At 58.5% G+C, this 20,258-nt stretch overlaps 1 protein-coding gene across 1 annotated transcript in view; it reads left to right on the top strand.

Moving 5' to 3' along the window:
• Window positions 1–10,449: 10,449 nt before the first annotated feature.
• The window catches only part of PDXK (pyridoxal kinase), a 32,638-nt gene continuing 22,829 nt past the window's right edge, over window positions 10,450–20,258 (top strand). The window contains exon 1 of the mRNA XM_043593489.1: window positions 10,450–10,750. Coding sequence (XP_043449424.1) covers window positions 10,664–10,750 — 87 coding nt within the window. The 5' untranslated portion in view covers window positions 10,450–10,663. The remainder of the gene's footprint in view (window positions 10,751–20,258) is intronic.

Genomic DNA, 20,258 nt, shown 5'->3' with positions numbered 1-20,258 from the left:
CCCCAGGGGAACAGAAGGCACATGGACCAGTTACTTCGCCTGCTGGGACGCATGGCTGAGAAGGACCCTCTGGGGACTGTCTGCCCAAGGGGAGCAGATACTACTATGCACAGACCGAGCACCAGGCCACCCTCGCCCTGGGGACCTCCGGGGACAGGCCCCTCCCTGGCAGGAAGGCTCTCGGCCCCAGTCCCCAACCCAGCCTGGCTGCCCACAGGCCCAGTCTCTGCTCGTGCCAGCAACAGCCCTCCAGCAGCGTCCGGAATGAACCAGAACGCCCAGCCACAGCCCCGGTTTTGTGTTTTGTCCTAAAGGGATGTTTTTCTGCCCTCGGTCCATCACTTGGGCTTATTATGCTAAATCTGATACGGAGGCTCTGGGAGAATAGGGAACTTGCTTTCATTACACTGGATCTTACCCCAAGCTTGCGGTAAAACGTACGAAACGTGCTTTTATGTTCTTGACCATTTTACGTGGACAGGCCGGTGGCGTTGAGTCCATTCACTCGGTTGTGCAGCCAACCCCTCCCTCCGTCTCCTGGACTCTCCATCTCCCGGGACAGGAACTCTGTCCCCACGATACACAGACCCCCCCAGCCCCTCCCCCAGCCCTGGCGCCCACCGTCCTGCCTTCCGTCTCGGCGCCTCCTCGTGTAAGCAGACTCGCACAGTATCGTCTTTTGTGTCCGGGCCATATCGGTGAGCACCGTGTGCTCAAGGCTCATCCGCGGTACGGCCGGTGTCAGAATGTTCTTACTGTTTGAGGCCGAACAATAGCGTGTCGTATGTATTGCTCGTAGAGGCTGCTTCTAGGCCACAGGCTTGAACAATGGCATGTAGAGCAAGGCGAAAGGGCCCCCAGTGACCACGGCCACCTCGACACCCAGGCCTGTTGCATCCACATGACTCCTGAACAGAATGCTACGGGCACCAGTGACAGTCCCAGCAAAGTTTATTGCAATGAGAGGCAAGGCCGACTGATCGGGACCGACACTCTTGATCAGTCTTGACCAGCCTGGATCAGCCGGGGTACAGAGTTTTTATAGCCGAAACCACATCGTCTTATCATCACCTGGGAACAGAACAAAGAGACAGTTCCCAGATGGGGGTAGAAACAGTTCAGACATGCCCTTGCCCCAATCCAGTCAAACGCTAATCCAGTTGATTTTCCTTGAACTTTTGTTCCCTTGATGGATAGGACAAGGCTGTTACCTCCTAACCTACAGTGTCAGAACAAAGCTGTTATTTCTCAAGGCTACAGGTTAGCCCTACACTACCACTTAACCCTTACAGGCCCATCGGGCGACCCGCCTCAAAATACCCAGGGGCCCTAACTGACCAATGGGCTACTTTCATCCAGACACAGGTACCAAGAAAGGGAAGATTCCATTTGTCCCCATGCCCCTACCCTTCCCCCTTTAAAGACAGCCCCCACCCACTGCCTCCATGCAGACAGTCCCTCCTCTGCTGCCCTGCCCCCCCCAGTCCCTGGCCATGCACTCTATAAACCTCTACCTCCTCTGTGCTGCCGCGGGTGATTTCTTTCACCACCTGGGCAAACCAGGCAGTATAGGGTTCATCATGCCACATTTGGGGACCCCCACGCGATCGGGGAGACACCGCATTGTCAAATAACAAACATTCGACCAATCAATTTAAAAAATCTAATTATTCACCGATTCGCGGATCGGGCAACACGGCCATCTGGCAAGCAGAGGGGGTGCTCCAAAAAGGTGTACGAGTCGGAAGGTTTTTACGGAAGGAGGGTGGGATAGAAGGTTATCCGCGAAAGAATTTTTCCGGGCAAAGCCAGTCTCCCGTGCGGGGAGAGGCGAGGGGTCTTATCGTGCACTTGACCTCATCTTTCTCCGGAGGAGGGAGAGGGCCCGAGCGGTCGGTCGGCTCGTTGGTGCTGATCGATGGACCACATTTCTGGGGGAAGTTGCAACTGCCGTGAGGTTAGAGCCGAAGCCCCCGTTTGGGAGCTCAGTCTGCGTGATGCCATTTCGGACCTGCGGTTTTCTTTTCAACAAGCACGTCCCACGTTTTGTTGATCCGTTCCTGCCTCGATGGATACTTGGTTCTTCGGCTCCTGTGAGCGAGTGCTGCTGCGAACGTGGGTGTATGGTATCCGGGAGTTCTTTTGCTTTCAATGCTTTTGGGCGTCTCTCCAGAAGCGGGATTACCAGATCATATGGTAGTTCTACGTTTAAGTGTTTGGGAAACTGTTCTCAACACGCACACACGCACCCAACCTCCCGTCCAACCCTCCCCCCACCTCCCTCCTCGCTCCCTCCATTTATTTGACTACCACCAATCAGCACAGTGAAGATGTTGGGGTACAGGACAGCCCTGTTCCCCGTGTTAATGGAGTTCCAGTCTGGTGGGAAAGCGGGTTTGATTAACCCCCAGCATATATCGAATGCCCCACGTTTATGGCCAGGGGTGATTTCCACGAGAACTGGGCAGGACCTGACCTTCCTCTTCTCCAGATGAGGTGCTGGTGAGCGGAGGGGACCTCGGGCATAGTGAGGACCGCAGGCGCTGAGATGTGTGCACTGGTGGCTTCTGACGATGCACGACCCGGTCCAGGTCAGCCTTCTTCGTGTGGTTTCGGAAGCAAACGGAAGATCCTCTGCCTCTAAAACTCCAGCTTCCACGGGGCGCCCGGGTGGCTCAGGCACGGACTCTTGATTTCAGCTCAGGTCGTGATCTCACAGTTCATGGGATCAAGCCCCACGTCATGCTCTATGCTGACAGTGCTGAGCCTGCTTGGGACTCCCCCCACCCCGCCCTGCCAAAGAACAAATAAATAAAGTTCAAAAACAAACGTTAAAAATTCAGCTTCCACAGTTAGATTAACCCCTTTTATTTGCACTTTTGACCTTCCGTAAAACTCTAGGGAGAAATTGTACAAACTCGTACCTAAAAACGCCTCCTGTGTTTTTGGCTTGCCAATTTTCAAGGAGTCTTTAAAAATACAGATACCTGGGGCGCCTGGGTGGCTCAGTCGGTTGAGCGTCCGACTTCGCTCAGGTCACGATCTCACGGTCCGTGAGTTCGAGCCCCGCATCAGGCTCTGTGCTGACAGCTCAGAGCTTGGAGCCTGCTTCAGATTCTGTGTCTCCCTCTCTCTCTGGCCCTCCCCCCGTTCATGCTCTGTCTCTCTCTGTCTCAAAAATAAATAAATGTTAAAAAAAAAATTAAAAAAAAAAATACAGATACCTAATCCTGACAAAGCTGAGCTGAAATCATCACTGAGGGCTGACAGGCATGTACATTACACACATTCCTCAAGTGTAATTTGACAACACGTCTATATACTAAGAATCAAAAGATGCAAACTTCTCTTTTACCTGTCTTTCCACTTCAAGGAAGTTATACTAAGAAAGTCATCAGAAATGCACACAAAGATTCACTTACAAGTAAGGCCAGTGAAATATTTACAACAGTGAAAGACTGGGCCCAACCTGACTATTCAATAAGAGGGTTCATTAAATTCTTGTAAGTTCATGCGATGCAAGCAAGTCACGTAGGCATCAAAGGTCACCGAGAACATCAGACGACGTGTGGGAAGTTGAAAAATATACGAATATACACAACCAACGACAATCCCAATCTTTGTCTACAGAGCATAATGTCGGTATGTTTCTTAATTTTTTTGAATGTTTTTATTCATTTTTGAGAGAGACAGAACACGAGTGGGGGAAGGGCAGAGAGAGAGGGAGACACAGAATCTGAAGCAGGTCAGAGCCCAACGCGGGGCTTGAACTCACGAACTGTGAGATCACGACCTGAGCTGAAGTCGGATGCCTAGCCAACGGATCCCTCCAGGCGCCCCTAACACTGTTGTGATTCTTGAGCACTTGCCACGTTCGTGTAAAAGCACACCGATGTGCCCGGGGAGAAGACGAGAAAGCCATACGCCCCCAAGACCATGGGACTGCGAGCGGCTTCATTTTCTTCCTTGTAGTGGTCGTCATCCCCCCGAGTTCTCTGCGACATGAGCTTCTCTTAGAGCTGGAGGCCCCCGAGGGATGTTTGCGAATCTCTGTGGGGCACAGTAAGGAAGAGCAGCTGCCGTGAAGGGAACCCCACGCCATCCCGGTCAGCCAATCGCTTCCCATTAGATGGGATGAAAATCCAGCCACTCCCAGGCATGGAGCTCCCAGTACAAGAGCGAATCCCCTCACTTTCCCTCGGTTCTTTCTCCGTGAATAATTTGCCCCAACAGGCCCCTTGAGGGTCTGATTTCCTGGCTGCTGGCCCAGATTTTGAGTCTTTTCTGAATCAAAGTATTACTAAGGAGAACTAAGGAGAAAGAAGAAACATTTCCAATAGAGTCTGGTCAGGAAGAGACAATGAGGCTCAAGGTTATTTCTCAGGTGAGAACCTTGAGCAGAGATCGCCCCACCCTGGGTTTAAGATGACACTTATCACACATTCTTCTGAACTCTCGGGAGAAAACTCTCCAGATGGTGTGGAGCTATTTCAGGTGGAGACTGGGGATCAAGGACAGCCCAGCCCGGAGGTTGTCATAGTGACCAGCTCATTGACCTGGAGACTGCAGGGTCAGCTTGAAACCAGACGAGCGTGTTCGAGGATTAAGAAATAGAAAACCACACCTGGAACAGGTCAGGAAAGAATCCAGGGTGTTCTCTAGTGCTCCTGGAGTCACTGAGCCAAAGCGCTCAAAAGGTTCCAAAAAATCTTGGCTATTCCCCAGAGGGAAGCAAAAAAGATAATCTGTTCAAATAAAAAACCTGTAATCCAAGCTTCAGGTTCAGTTATTGCCTGGTTGTTGTTGTTGTTGTTGTTTTTTTCAAGTAATCTCTACACCCAACATGGGGCTCGAACTCACCGCCCCGAGATCAAGAGTCACACGGTTCATCTCCAAAAGGAACAGAGACCCTCCGCTGTTTGAGCAGTGAGCCCGCCGAGTGCCGAGCGCTGACCCGGACCCAACAGACAGAGGCCTTATCTCAACCCCAGGTCCGCAGACTGACTTCGAGTTCATTCGTTAACTTCCTAACCGCTCTGTTATCTTGCGTGTTGTGTGGCCTGTCCTCGGTTCTGCTCTGTCTGCCGCGTAAGAAGACACATCTGTCCACGTGGTAAAATATCACTGAGTCTGGAATCCTGAACCTGCTTTATAAGTATGACTAACTTTGCTTTATGACCGAATAAAGCCGGCGTTGGGACAGACACACCTCGTGTGCGCCTTCCTGGCCCGCAGTTACAGTCTTCGAGGCGGTGTATTCTAAAAATAGCGGCAGGGCCTTGAAGAAATGCATGATTTGTAAGGCAAAAAAAAGGATGTCCGCTCAGGCTGCCACAAAACACCACAGGCTGGGCGGCTTAAACCACCCACCTTTATTTTCTCATGGTTCTGGACGCTCAAAGTCAAAGATTCCACTTGGACTTGCTCTGATGCAGGTCCCCACGTGAGCCCCCCGCTCAGCGCGTGCTCTCGTTCCTGTCCTCCGCGCTTCAGGCACAGAGAGCCGGCTCTCTGCTGTTCCTTCTTCTATGTGATGAGGGAAACAAAGCCAGAGAAATGTCACTTAAATTAAATCTCCTGACAGCTCACAGCCCGCTGATAGACACCTGAAAGACGCAGAGTGTGACCTTCCTCAAGCAACTCATGGCTGCCTTAGAGCCTTTATGTTTATGTTTTATTCCAGGCTCAACACAGAAGCGCCTGGGGGGGCTCAGTCAGTTGAGCAGTTGACCGTTGAGCGTCCGACTTCAGCCCAGGTCACGATCTCACAGTTTGTGGGTTCAAGCCCTGTGCTGGGCTTTGCACGGACAGCGGGGAGCCTGCTTTGGATTCTCTGTCTCCCTCTCTGTCTGTCTCTCCCCTGCTGGTGCTCTCTCGCTCTCTCTCTCTCTTTCTCAAAAATAAATAAACATTAAACAAAATTAGGAAAAATAAAGATTAAAAATAACTTTATCTGAACAGTAACGAGCCCCTCAAGGTCCTGAAAGCCTTGCTTCCAAATTCCTTAGAGACTTATGCCATCCCTAACCCCCCACTAACTTATAAGTATATCATCAGTCTCTCCTCACAAGCCCAGTGCAGCTCTTTCTGCCCACGGGCCCTGTCCCGGTGCTGCAATAAAATCACCTTTTTGCACCAAAAACGTCTCGAGAATTTTCTCAGCCGTTCGTTTGCTCGCAAACCCAAAACTTCCAAATTTCATCATAAGGATCCTAATCCTACAGATCAGGCCCCGCCACTTATGACCCCCGCGATCCTGTTTAACTTTAATTACCTCTCAGGGGCCCCAATCCAAAAGCCATGACTTTGAAGGGGTAGGGCTTCAACATAGGAATATGGAAGGGGGGGGGGGGATACAAGTGTGTCTGTAACAGTGGTTAAATCTCTGGAGACCGACATCCCTTGTCGCCAACATCAGAGACAGCACTCTGGCCGGGGAAACCTGGGGACAGCGATGACTTTTTCTGGGACTAACATCTGTATTCACCGTGTCTGGTGAAGGAACATTTGAAACTAGAAAGGCCTCGGAAAATCTGGGACACACGATGTCAGCTGAGCCCAGCCAGCTTGTGCTTTCAGGATGGTCAGCTTCTTCGGGACCAATGCCGGTCACCTTGGACCACGAGCGGCAAGCTTGATGGCTAGCAGGTGGCATGCCCAAGCGAAGCTGGAATTCGGACGCAGGTAGTGGGTGCGGCCATAACCGGGAGCCACTGACCAGGCTTCACCAGACAAAAGTGATTCTCTTCCGGCTGTGGAGGCGAGAGGCCCAAGATCAAGGTGTCCCCAGGGCTGGCTCCTTCCGGGGGCTGTGAAGGAGTGTCTGTTCCATGCCTCTGGCCGCGGCTTGCGTGTGGCCATCATCTCCCCGTCTCGTCTTCCTCTCTTCCTAAGGACACCAGCCATGTTGGATTTAGGGCCCACCCTGACGACTTCATTTTAACTTGATTACATCTGCAAAACGCCCTGTTTCTAAACAAGGTCACATTTTCAGGTACCGGGGGTTAGGACTGTGACATGTGAATTGGGGGGAGAACACAGTTCAACCTGGATCAGGCAGCCTGTATGTAAAGTTCACCTCCAGTGGAAGGTGGGATCAGCCAGCCTTTTCCCAGGCCAGGTCACAGCATCCCTCTGGCGTGGCGGGGGGGGGGGGGGGGGGGACGCAGGGGAAGACGGTGGATGTTTCAAAGACTGTCCCCAAAGTGCGGGAAATACTTGCGTTTGGGGTCAGGAAAAGGGGGGCAAAGGCAGTAGGTCCATGCAGGTGGGCAGCGAAGGTCAGGTCCATCACTGTCTTGGGGTCAATCACGCGGGGTCTCCCCGGCTCTGGGCGGTGCGTGTTGCTGGAGGGGGTAATTGGGGCTCCCACCAGGGGGCGCTTCGCCTGAGTTAAAAGATGAGCTGGAAGCGAGGGCATAATCAGAAAGTACAGACCGAGGCAAGAATGGCTATGGCCAAAGTCCTCCTTCAAAGGTGTTAGGCGCTGGGCTGTGCCGGTTGTTGGGGCACAGGCGCCCATCCAAACCTGTGGGCCTCCACAGACCCGAGCACCACCGTTTCGTCAAAGAACACGACTCCTAACACCCCTTACTGGATGAGCCCCTGCCCAGGCTCCCTCTGCGTGTGCACTCTGGATTTGGGCATTTCAAATGCCACCAGGGTTTAGGTGAAGATGTGCTTGGGGCGCCTGGGTGTCTCAGTCGGTTAAGCGTCCGACTTCGGCTCAGGTCATGATCTTGCTGTTCGTGGGTTCGAGCCCTGTGTCGGGCTCTGTGCTGACAGCTCGGAGCCTGGAGTCCCGCTTCGAATTCTGTGTCTCCCTCTCTCTCTGCCCCTCTCCCTGCTCATGCTCTGTCTCTCTCTGTCTCTCAACAATAAATAAATGTTAAAAAAAAAAAAAAGAAAGAAAGAAGATGTGCTTACAGGGTTTACCCATCACTGCGTCCAAATGGAAAGCTTTTTAAAAAAAAAATTACCCATCAGAGAACCTGAGTGGCTCAGTAGGTAAAGCGTCCAACTCTCAGTTTCAGCTCAGGTCACAATCTGCAAGTTTTGTGAGTTCGAGCCCCACGTCAGGGTCTGTGCGGACAGTGCAGACCCTCTCTCTCTTTCTCTCCCTCTCTCTCCCTGCCCCTCCCCTGCTCACGCTGTCTCTGCCTCTCTCAAAATAAATACATGTAAAAACAACAACAACAACAACAACAACAACAACAATCACTGACCCATGGTCCCCAAAATCGTGGTCATTTTCCAAGGCTTCGTGTCCTTCCCGCACACATATTAGCACCAGCTGCTCAGAGAGCAGGAGTAACTCAAGTGCTCTTTTGGAAACCGAGCTCAGAGTATGAGAGAAGTCTCTCAGTTCTCAGGTTCTTTCTTGGTAGACAACCTTCTTGGAACCTCCTGGACCCCACCCACTTGGGGCTCCAGCCCTCCTCCCAAGCAGGGGCCCTGCAGTCCGCTGCCTCTTCCCAATCAGCTAAGAGCTGGGGACGGCTTCCTGTCCCGGGGAGGGCAGGTCTGCCCCGGAGGGGCACAGGAGTGGGTGGAAGGGGTCCCGAGGGGCTCTCCACCCCTGCCCGACCAGACACAGAGGTGAGATGGCCCACCATCACTTGGCTGGCCAGGATTGGGGTATCTTTCCCACAGACTGGTGGTTTCTGAAGGTCTTCACTTTCTGAGTCATCGGGAAAGAGGTTTGTGGACTGATAATTAGCGGCAACCAACGGGGCTCCCAAAATACCAAAGTCCCTTATCTGCCTAATCTGAGAGGCCCCAGTTGCAGCTGTAGAGTTGAAAGGCTGCCCTGGGGCCCAGGCTCGGTGAAGTGGGACTGGGCTGGGCCTTGGCCAGGTTACCGGGTTCTCCAGGTGACTCTCCGGTGACTAGTTTGAGAACCATGGGCACTGGGAGTGAGGAACCTAGAACTTTCCGAAGCTCAACGAAAAGTCGATTCACCAAAATGTCATTCCCAGGCTTTTGACCTCTCCCTGGGCCCTCTGTCAAGGAAGAGGGTACCAGAGCCTCAAGTCCCAGAGGCCTGTCAGCCTCTTCCCCTCTTAGTGCTCTGGATTTACCTGGGCTGAAGGTAGGAGGGGGTGGGGAGGAAGAATGGGGGAGGGGGCTTACAGGTTTGCCCAGAAAAAGAGGGACAGTGAATGAAGGATCAAGGTGGGGAGGGGGTAAGATCGGCTGCAGAGAGAGATTCATCAGGCCCTCCCAAGAGCCAAGGGCAGCTGACCTCACGTTGTAGGAGAGAGAAAAGGCAGTGAGGGCGACGGCTAGCCTGCTGGTCGCTGCGGGCCCGCAGGGCTCTCTCCCAGCAATAGCTGTCACTAATTCTGTGGCATTCAGTTTCTCTTCCTGTTTCCCCATGGGTGAAACCGGATGAACCTCTCTCACGTAAGGTGCTGTGGAGTTTAAACGTTAATGTGTGAAATAGGCTTGGCACATAGTAACCGCTCAATAAATGTTAGCTGTTCTTATTCCTGCCACTGGTTTTAATTATGACAGGTTTCCTCTTGACAGTCTGGACAGTCTGGACAGTTAAGGCACTGCCCCCTTCCTCACTGCCCCAGCACCCGTGGCTGCTCCACCGGCCTTCTCCCCAGGCTGCAGAGGTTTAAGCACATGCAGCCTTGGGTCACCACAAGGGACCCAGATCACCCAGTCTGGAAGTCAGCCCCCGAGACAGCGCGGGGACAGTGTGGGGGAGCCCAGGGAGTGCCCTCAGCCTGGTGGCAGTGGCAGTAGGAGGTGAAGGGCAGGGTGGTGACCGTTGGGGGTGTGGGGGGGGGCAACTCGTGCTTGCTGCGGGCTCTGAACGTGGATAATGGGTGGAGGTATTGGATGGACAAGGACCACGGGGTCGGTCAGGGGCACCCTGCGGCAGGATTGGCCACGTGTCCCGGGACGGGGCGCCTTGGGGTCCCCAAGGGTCTCAAGACACCGCGGAGATGTCGCCCCCGCCCCCCAGGCCTCTGCGGGGTGGCGGCACGACGGCCCGCTCCGCGTCCCCTGGACCGGCGCCCCCCGGCGAGCAGGGCGGGCTCGGGGCTAGTGCGTCCCGGCACCCGCCAGCACGGTGGCCGGAGGGGTGGCCCCGGGCCCGGCTTGACGCCCCTGGAGCGGTGAGTGGGCTATACGGGGGCGAGGCCCCAGGGACCCCCCCGCCCTCGCGCCCTGTCGCGGCGCCGGCTGTCCTTGTCGCAAGCGCTCGGGTCCGGCAGCGCGCCGGGGTGTGAGGCCCGGAGGTCAGAGGCGAGGCCCGCGGACCTCGTGCCAGGAAGGGGCGACGCGGCAGCGCCCTCGCCCACCGGACCGGAAAGAGCTACCCCGGCGTCTCGCAGGGTGGCTGCGCCCGCCCACGCGCCGGGAGCCGCCGTGACGCCGCCCCCCGGGCCCGGCGGGGCGTGGCTCCCGCTGTCCCTGTCCCCGCGCGGGCGGGCCGGTGGGCGGGGCTGCGCGGAAGCCCCGCCCCCGCCCCCCCCCGCGCCGAGCGGGACCCGCGGTTGCCGGCCGCGCTGAGGTCACAGGGAGGCGGCCTGGCGCGCGAGCCGAGCGCCTGCGCCGAGCGGAGCCGAGCGGAGCCGAGCGGAGCCCAGCGAGCGGCGCACACGCGGACGCCCGCCCGGCCCCGCGCCGCCGCGGCAGGCCCGGCATGGAGGAGGAGTGCCGGGTGCTCTCCATCCAGAGCCACGTCGTCCGCGGCTACGTGGGCAACCGGGCGGCCACGTTCCCGCTGCAGGTACGCGCCGCCAGCCGGCGCGGCTTACGTAACCGGCCGGGGGTCCCCGCGCCGGGCGTGCGGGCTCCGTGACCTTGGCTCGGCCGCCGGGCCCGCGTTCTGCGGGGGCAGAAGCACTGGGCTGGGGGGGGAAGGGGGGCTGCCGAGGGCCAGGCCCCCGCGCGCAGGCTGTGGCGCACTCGCCACCCGCACCCCTGCCTGCGGCGGCGGGGGGCCGGCGACTCCCTGGAGGCGAGAGAATGCGGCGCGGGGCCTCCGGACCCTGGCCGGGGGGAGGGGGGAGGGGGGAGGGGGGAGGCGCAGGGCGAGGGAGGGAAGGCAGGTGTTTGGCGCGTCCACCTGCCAGGAGGAGGAGCGAGCTCGCGGACCCTGGCTTCTGCCGGCCGGGTTGGGTCCCACCTTGCGGCTGGGGGAGGTGGTGGCCAGAGAGGCAGACAGGGCAGAGGTGGCCTACCTGCAGGTGTTGTTGAAGAAAAGCCCAGAGAGCGACTCAGGCGCCTGCCTTTTTGGCTTTAGAAGCTGCTTTTCAAGTACTGTAGCCTTTACTTAATGACAGACCTCCCGCGCCTGTCCTTGTTGGGGCTTCACTGGCCGGGCACCCACTGCTTCCTATTCCAGCCGCAAGGTTATGGCCGGGTGGCTCTTGGAGGTGCAGAAGGAGGCCCGGCTGGCGTGGGCTCTCATGCCAGGCTGGAGGCAGCACCGGTGATGGGCGCTTCCTTCCCTTGTCTGCCCAGCAGGAGGGCTGGGTGGTCATGACAAGGTCACGGCTCCCCTGGACTGCCCACCTTTGGCCCGTTGTCCCTGGCCTGCACACACACACACACACCCACACCCCCCAGCAAGAAGCAGGTATGGCCCGTGGATTGCCTGCTCCTAGCTCTCTGGGGAAGGGGACGCTTGGTTACATGTAGGTGGATTATGTGGGCAGGGCCGCTCGGGTGGCACTGTGCTTGGGAGAAAGGTGCAGGGGCACACCTGGCAATCAGAAGCAGGAAGGGCTCAAGAACAACTTCAGCCTGCTGTCCCAGGAGGGACACCCCTTCTTGGCCACACAACCGTGGGAGCTTTGTCCTTGACAGAGGTGTGCGGCCCCCCGCTGGCTTCCTTGTGTGCTGTGCACAGTCCCTCCTCCGTGTCTGTCTACACTCCTTTCTCCCTGCACTGGGCACCCGTTCCCCTCCTCGGCTCACCTGGGTCCTGCAGTGATGCCCTTCCCTTCCAGGCACGTGCTCTCAACTTCCACACCGGGGACCCTAGGGATGGGGCTAGACCACCCACCCGGGGAAGTGGTTCTGAAGGTCAGAACTGCGATTCTAACCTGGGCTTTCCCCAGGGCCCAGCATCCTTCACCTGTGTGCTGGGGGTCGGAGGCTCTGCCTCTGATTTGACTCATCCTGGCACTTCCTTCTGGGGTTGTGACCCAGGAAAAGCCTGGCAGGGGGGGTGTCTCTGAAGGCAGGGGATATTTGTTAGGTCCCTGAACTTGAAGAGGCCACCTTCTACACTGAGCTCAGTTCCTTTGTCTGTAGAACAGTCACGATGCCTGCTTCCCAGGTTGTTTTAGGGGAGATGCGGCGCGTGAATGGGGTCTGTCTTAGAGGCTGCTGAATGAGGTGGGCCAGCAGTGCCCAGGGGTGCTGTGTTCTCCCCCACCGTACAGGAAGACCGGTGAGGAGAGCAGGGCCAGATGGCCTGGTAGTGTGCCTGGGGCCTCTCGTAGAGGCTGGGACCTCTGCCAGCAGTGGGTGGGGGCTGGGGCCTCAGGTACTTACTTGTGTATGTTTTTTTGGGCTTAATCACCTTCTTCCTAATTACAGAAATAAGATGCAGTCTCAGGGAATGGAGGGGAGAAAACCAGGGGTGGGGGTCCTCCAAACATGCTCCCCGCCAAGCTGGACCCCAAACAGGACAGTATCGGTGTGGTTTCAGGCAGCCATAACCAAGTACTGCAGATCAGGCTGTGTAGACGATAGTTTGTTCTCTCTTGGTTCTGGAAGTCCAAGATCGAGGTGTCAGCAAGGCCGTGTCCTCCTGAGATGTCTGTCTCTCCGTGGCGTGTAGGTGGCTACCTTCACTTGGTCCCCCTGTGCGTGTCAGGTGAGGACACCAGTCAGATTGCATCAGGGCCACCCTACTGACCGCATTTTACCTTAATTACCTCTTTAAAGATGCTGTCTCTAAATACAGTCACATTCTGAGGTGCTGGGGGCCAGGGTTTCAGCAGAGGAATTTGGGGAACACAATTCAGCTCATAACAAGAACAATTTCCGGAAATTTCTTAGTCCGTGGGGCACTTTCTCCCCGCAGCTACTTAGTGCTTCCTTGATGAGAGTCTAGATTCCTTATCAGCCTGCAAACACTTGCCAAGGCTGGACTGCTTAGCTCCGGTAGGATCAATCTGTTAATCCTGCAGGGTGCTCCACAGGGTCCCACGCTGGCATCTTGCAGCCCTCCCACCCCCCACCTCTGCGCCGCGCTGGGGCACGGAGGGGTGGGACGGCCTGCTGACTGACCTCGGACCAGCCTTGGCACAGCATGGGCGGGGTTGGGCAGAGCCTGGGATAGCCGCGAAGCCACACACTCGCAGATTCCAGCAGGGACTCTGAGGGGACGCGTCCCGCAACGCCCAGAGCTGTGCTTAGTCGGGGCGGGGGGGATGGGGTGTAGATGCTCAATTCTGGCCGACGCCATACAGCTAGAGTCCGGTGCACTGGTTCACACAGCGCCCGACTGTTCTCACGGGAGGAGAACTCGCAGAGGGTGGCAGAAGGTGGACTCTGGCTGGACTCCACGGGTTTGGAGAGACGGGAGAAGCCCCGGTGGGGACTGACTGCAGTGTCCCTTTGTCCTGGACTTCTGGCTCAGGGACGGGGCCCCGCCTGTGGAGCCTCTCCAAGCCTCACGAGCAAAGCGAGAGCAATCCTCCTGGCAGTCAGATGGGGCCAGGGCTCCCGGGGGCACCGCCCGGACGGAGCTCGGCCCGTGGTGCTGGCATGGCGAGGGCCCGTGCCCGGGGAGCTCCCGCCGCTCCGGGGTGAGGGTGGCGCAGGCCTGCGAATCCCGGGCGTCAGGGGCCACGGTTCCCAGCCTGCTTTTTGCCGGGTCTGCAGAGCCCAGTGCTTGCAGCCGCCTTCCCCGGGCAGAGGAAAGCGTCGCACGGGAGAGAAAGGGCCAGAACCTGGCCCTGGTCTTGGATTTGCTTCCAGGCCAGAGTCCCAAGTACGTTTTAGTGACCAGCCGCAGAGGAGGTCGAGTGTCAGGCGGGATGACCCCATGTTTGCAGAGTGAGGGGAGCGAGGGCAGGCTCGTGGACTCCATGACCCCGTCCACGGAGGGAGGGCCGCCAGGTCAAGGTCACACAGGCCAGGGGCGCGCCTGGGGTGCCTCCCTGGGCGGGGCGGGGCCTTCCCGCTGCTCTGACCTTCCGTTTTAGGGGCGGGAAAGCGAAGGGAAGGATGTGGTGAGGAGAGACGGTGTGCAGCCTGCCGCTGGCCGCCTCACGCACCAGACGCTGCTGGGGTCGCCTCCTTTTGGAAGTTGGAAACTTAAAATTCCCCCAAGCTGGGAGGTCCAGTCGCTGCCAGCCCCACAGCGTCTGTGTGTGCGCGCGTGTCCGTTCGGCAGCCACTCCCGCGTCTGCGTCACCCCCTGGGGGAGGGGGGACCCTGGGATCCCCCAGGCAGCCCCGCAGCCCGTTTCCGTGCCGCTGTATTGAAGGTCCAGCAGGTCCCGAGGCTTAGGGTGGTGTGTGCGTGTCCTCGGGTCGCTCTCCCTCTTGCTGCAAGCCGGGGGGTTGAAACCACAGAGATTTACTCCCTCGCCGTGCTGGGGGCCAGAAGCTGATGTCAGGGTGCCGGCGGGGCCGCGTGCAGGCTCCCGGGGAGGAGCTTGCATCAGACACATGTGACCTCTGTCCTGGGAAGGGGAGTAGCACTGGAGGGTCACCGTGGAGAGGTGCGGCCCTGAAGGGTCCGCAGGGAGACACGAGATTCCTGAATTCCAGCAGCTTGGAGGATGTGACTTGGGCCTTCGCTCAGAACCCGTTTAAACACCTTGTCGCTGCTGAGCCGGGAAGGCAGGGCCCTGGGGGGTCCTGGCAGATCCTGGGGAGATGGCTGCCTGCGGGGCCTGCTGCAGAAAGCAGCCTCGTTCTTTGACTCTCTGGGCCCGTCGGTGCAGAAGCAGACCTGAGACCTGGGACGTGTCTGGTGGCCGGTGGAGATCGTATTCTTTTGTGCAGGGACGCGTTGGCCACCATGGACTGGCTCAGACATCCCTCGGGAGGAGGGCAGTGGGTGGGCAGCGGGTGCATTGAGAGGCCGCTGGCCTGGAACGTGGATTGAGACCCCTACCTGCCGAGCGACGTAGGCTGGGGCAGAGGGATGGTATGCCCACCGCTAAGCCGCAGGGCGGCAGGGCCCCGGACGCGTCAGGATCTCCTAGAGACGCGTGACGGGGCGGGGGTGCGAATGGCGGGGGGTCCTTTCGATTCAGCCTCTCATCTTTAAGAACCCCTGGGGCCTCAAGGTGGCTGCCTTCAGAGGAAGTGCTTTACTTTTTTTCCTTAGCAGTCCTGGGATAGAAAGGGCCCTTCTGCAGCATAACTGCATTTGGAAGATACCGGAAGAATGTCAGCCTGCCCTTTAAAAGATGTGGCCTTTGCCTTAATGTCTCTCCTGGGGACACGTATGTTGGCAAACAGCACAAGAGACCTGGCATCAAACAGTGCCCGCCCCTCCTGCCTGGTGTGGACGTTCAAGTCCTTGGAGGTTCAAGTCCGTGTGGTGCGCGGGGTTTGCAACTCTTCTGAGCCTCTTCCAGACTTTCCCTCGTGCTCCGGGACGCACGCGTCTGCTCTCTTCCCTTCCTCCATTTGAGATGATTCCCGTTTTCCCGGCCTCTGGAAGTCCCCGGTCTGATCCAGCTTGTGTTCCAGTCCTGGGACGTAGGTGGTGTTTTAGCTCTTTCCCCAGGAAGGTCCAGAATTGCTTAATTTCTTTTTTTTTTTTTTCAACGTTTATTTATTTTTGGGACAGAGAGAGACAGAGCATGAACGGGGGAGGGGCAGAGAGAGAGGGAGACACAGAATCGGAAACAGCCTCCAGGCTCCGAGCCATCAGCCCAGAGCCCGACGCGGGGCTCGAACTCACGGACCGTGAGATCATGACCTGAGCCGAAGTCGGACGCTTAACCCACCGAGCCACGGAGGCGCCCCCTCTGTCGTTCCTCTGTGCGTGTTGTGGAGAAAGCAAGAGCTTGCTTGGTCCTGTTCTCTGACCTTTTTCTCACTGTGTGCGTGCATGCGTACACGGGTGTTGCGTGTTGTTGCCGTGCTCCGAGTGGGGCCCTCTCTTCTGTTTAAGTGCTCCCCCCGGGGGCCCGGGGTGGCACCGTGCTCTCTGGAAGGGCGAGGGTGCGTCTGTGAGCAGGGCGCTTACGTGACGCGGGAGCCGTTGGCCTTGTGGCTCATGGGCTTGATCGTCCCCTGGTGCATATGCCTGCGTGGAGCTTTTGATGTAGAACCAGCCAGTTCTGCTCATAGAGTGATCTGGAAGAGTGACACCAAGGAACAGAACAAATGGAGTTTGTCAAGGAGAGAGGAAGCAGGTGTGGGGCCCCGGGCCATGTGGTAGAATCCTGCGGGGCCGAGGGAGGCAGTGCCCTGTTCCCCGTGCATATCCAGGTGCTGCCGGGTCTTGGGGTGAGACCCCCTTCTCCTAGGGCTCTGCAGTGCGGCCCAGCCCCCTTGCTAGTGTATGGCCCCTGGGCGGGGCCTGGCAGGGGGCCAGGGTCCTGCCACTGAGCACTTCGAGCCTGGAAGTTGGGGAGTGGGCTGTCCCGGGACCAGGGCCAGGGTCGCTGGGGTCCAGGGTGGTGACGGCTGAGGCAAGGGTGCACACACACGGGCCAAGGTGGCCTGGGGACCAAAAGCGAGCTACGGGCTCCTTCGGGGATGCGGGGCTGTTTCCAGCAGAGGTTCCCGTTGGAGGTCAGGGAACAGTGGACGTGGGTAGAGCTGACCGGTCACAGGTGGTGGGCAGGACACTGGGCACCGAGCCCCGAGGATGCCAGCAGTCCCTTGACATCTTGCGTCCTCTCTTTCCTAATCCTGATTTCCTGTGGAAGCAACTGATGGTCTTGCAGAACAAGCCATAGTGAGGGTTCTTGGAGACTGTGACCCCTCCCTGCCCAACACGAGCCTCTCCCGCAGAGGAGCCCGGGTGGTCCAGACAGGGTGGGGGAGCTGTGCTGGAATGTTCCAGAGCTTCCCCTCTCCTGCTATTCCCCGCGAGGGCGGGCTGCCCGCCCAGCTGCTGAGTTAACGACCGTGTCTTGCTGGCTGTCAGCAGAGTGGGTGATGATTGCAGCAATGAGGGGGATCTGGCCTCGGAGAACATGCGTCACCCGCCCAAGGCCCCTCCTCCCTCCTTCGGGAAAGGCCACAGGTCTGCGTGGGGCGGGAGATGACAGCCGTGGGAGTCGGGCCACCGAGCTGGAGTGCGTGCCGGCGTCCCTGCCGTCCTCGCTCGTTCTTGGTGGCCGGATGGCTGTGACTAAGTGTTTGAGAGCCCCCTCCCGCCATAGTCACCGCAGGTGTCGTGTGCACCACCCCTCCCCCATCCTGCACACTGAGCGCACAGAACACGCAGAGAGGCACGGAAAGCAGAAGCCATCTCCAAGCTGCCCCTCCCACCTGGACTCGTTTTGACCGCCCTTCTCTTGGCAGGAGGTGGGGTGCTTCCTGTACGCCATGCACACGTCTGCACCCCCCGTCCCCCGGCAGGCCGAGGGGCCGCTCCCACCGGCAGTGTGTCCAATGCTGGGACCTTGTCAGAAGTGCCTCCGGTTTGGGCTGGCCGTGAACCTCAGTGGTCCTCTCCATCCTGAGACTCTTGTCGCCTGGGCTTGGTTGTGCTTCCGTGGTCATCGAGCAGCCGGGCTTTCCTCCGCAGCCGCGTGGAGGTGCAGGGGCTCGCTGGGGAGAGGGGCGTGCTTTGTCGTGGGACTTCTTGGCCAAGGCTCCTCGTGTTTTCTGAAATGGGTGTGGCTCTCCTCATGTGGCCCGGGCCGGGCTTTGGCCACACCAGCCTTCATTCAGAGGTGCACAGGGTGGTGGGTGCATCCTAGGGGCTCACGGTTGGTGGGGGGAGTCCCAGGGCCCAGAAACCCCACCGAGTCCCGGCGCTGCAGCAGAGGCCGAGAAGACAAGGTTTTCAACAAGGTCCTGATGTTCTGCATTCAGGAGATTTGCTCGCAGGCATAGGGGTTTCAGAGATTTTGGGGGGGGGGGGGGTCAGAAAGTGGTCAGCAGCTCTGTGGCCACAATGTGGAATTGGTGGAATGTTGGGACACGCAGCCCGGGGGTCCCGACCTCATTCCGTGCGCAGGGGCAGGCCCCCATAGGTTGGGGTTTCATGGGTATATCTGGGGGCCGGGGGGTGAGGACAATGGAGAGTCACGGGGATGGTAGTGAGGACGGCCAAACACACCTGCGCGGGGCTGTCCGCAGAGATGGGGGCACACTGAAGGCCGGTGGCCGCCAGCCTGGCGGGGCTGGGGAGAGGGGACTCTGTCCCTGTGTGTGCCGGTGAGAGTCGGTGGAGGTGGTGGTCCCCCTTCCGTGGCGAGGCCTCGCTTCAGCCGTCCTCCCTGGGCTGAGCGTCGTTCCTCCCTCTTGTTCTCACGCTGTCTTTTGCGTCTTCCACCGTGTGCTGCAGCCGTGCTGGTGGATGTTTAAAAAGCGACCCGGGGGGTGGGGGAGGCCGATTCCTGTGTGTGCCCGTTTCCGTGGTGACCGCACACTTCCAGCGTGGGTGGAAGAGGTGCGCACACCGTGGCCTCCATTACGTGGGATTCTGCCAGAGCCATCGGTAGGGAGCGTTGCTGAAGGTGGAATGTAGGGAAGTCCCCGGGGGAGGGGGGTGAGGCCAGGCTGGCTGGTGGCTCTGGTTTTCCTAAGGAAGCGTGTTTAGCAACAGCTGCAATGGCTCCAGGCGAGACGGTCTTGCACAACCGCATTGCTGCCGAGTCCTTCCCTCATTCAGGGCGCTGGCCCCCCTTCTGGAGCTCAGCCCAGACACCCGCTTCCAACGCACGCCTGTAACAAGAGTGGACCCGGCTGGGTAGGGTCCCTTGTGCCACGAGATGGTGACCGTGGGAGAGAGACCCCCTCCCGGGGGCCGCCCACACTCGGACACGGTGGTGCAGGGTGAGCGAGGGCTTCTGGGGCCCCGTGGGCTCCAAGGTTCACTGCAGAACGACATGATTGTCACCCACAAGAATACACAGACCTCCAGTACTGTCCCGGAAGTTAGCCCGGTCCGGGGAGGTCGTGTCCGTGCAACTCGAGGGTTTCTTCCCAGGGAATGTGACTTGTGCACAGCCTGTCAAGGGATGGGAATTTGGACGTGTGCCACATGCTGAGCGGGAGGTGAGCATGGCCGGGCAGAACCCAGCTGCCCACGATGTGCGTCCTGAACACTGCACTGAGTTCCAGACCAAGGGTCAGCGTGTGTCCGGCTCCCTCGGCGGGGGGTAGGGGGGAGGCGAGGTGTGACCAGCGGGGTCCAGTCCAGAAATGGGGACCAGAGCAGTTATTTCTACAGGGAATTCATTCGGTGTTATCCAGGTCCCGGTGTCCCCTGCTTGTCCAGAAGCTCACGTTAGCCACTTCGCTTTTACTCAAGACGTTCGCTAGTACCTGTTTGTGCTAACGGAGGAAACCAGAGAGGAATTTTGCTGTTGCGAGAAAACGGTTACCGTACTAATGCAGTTCCTTGCAGAGTGGAGCAGCGTGAACCTGTGGCAAGCAGGGGAGCGCCCGCTTTCCACTGCTGTTTTGGCTTAGGCAAGGTTGGTTTGCAAAGGCTTCCTGCTTTCTGAAATCCTGGGTCGGAGCCCCGCCCTCGAGGAGGCACCTGCGCCCCCCCCCCCCCCCCCGCCCAGGCACCTGCCTTAGCAGCTGTGGGCCAGCAAGGAACTGGGAGGGGTGCGGGGTACTGGGTCCCAAGCAGCGGGGGGTGGGGGGGGCGGCAGGTGCTCTGTGCCCCAGGAGGGGGGCCATGGAGGGCGTGAGGGCAGAGCCTCCTCGGTGTCCCCTGGCTGGGCGGGAGCCCGCGCCTGCACAGTGGAGCGCCCGCGGTCGTGCGTGCCCTGCACACGGCACGTGCACCGAGGAATGAGCCGCATCGACTGCCGCCTTCGAGGAGCAGGCAGCCTGCGGCTGAGCTCGCTATCATTCAGAAGCACCAAGTAGGGGCTTCGTTCCCGGATCAGTTTGCCAGCTTCAAAGGATTAATTATCTATACATCCGGAAGCAGTGGAGCGGGATATCTTGGCAGGGGTTTCCAGATTTGTGTCATGGCCGCTTCAAGTCTGTTTCTTGAGCCTTGATTAGAATTCTAAGGGATTCGAAGCCGCGCAAGCTGGATGTGGGAATAGGAGGCCGTGCACCTGGCAGGCAGACTTGCAAAGGGCCCGTTTTAACTGTTGGGTTTAATAAGAC

The sequence above is a fragment of the Prionailurus bengalensis genome, chromosome C2 (assembly GCF_016509475.1).
Source record: "Prionailurus bengalensis isolate Pbe53 chromosome C2, Fcat_Pben_1.1_paternal_pri, whole genome shotgun sequence".
NCBI lineage: Eukaryota > Metazoa > Chordata > Mammalia > Carnivora > Felidae > Prionailurus > Prionailurus bengalensis.
This window is presented reverse-complemented; position numbering and strand designations above follow the sequence as displayed.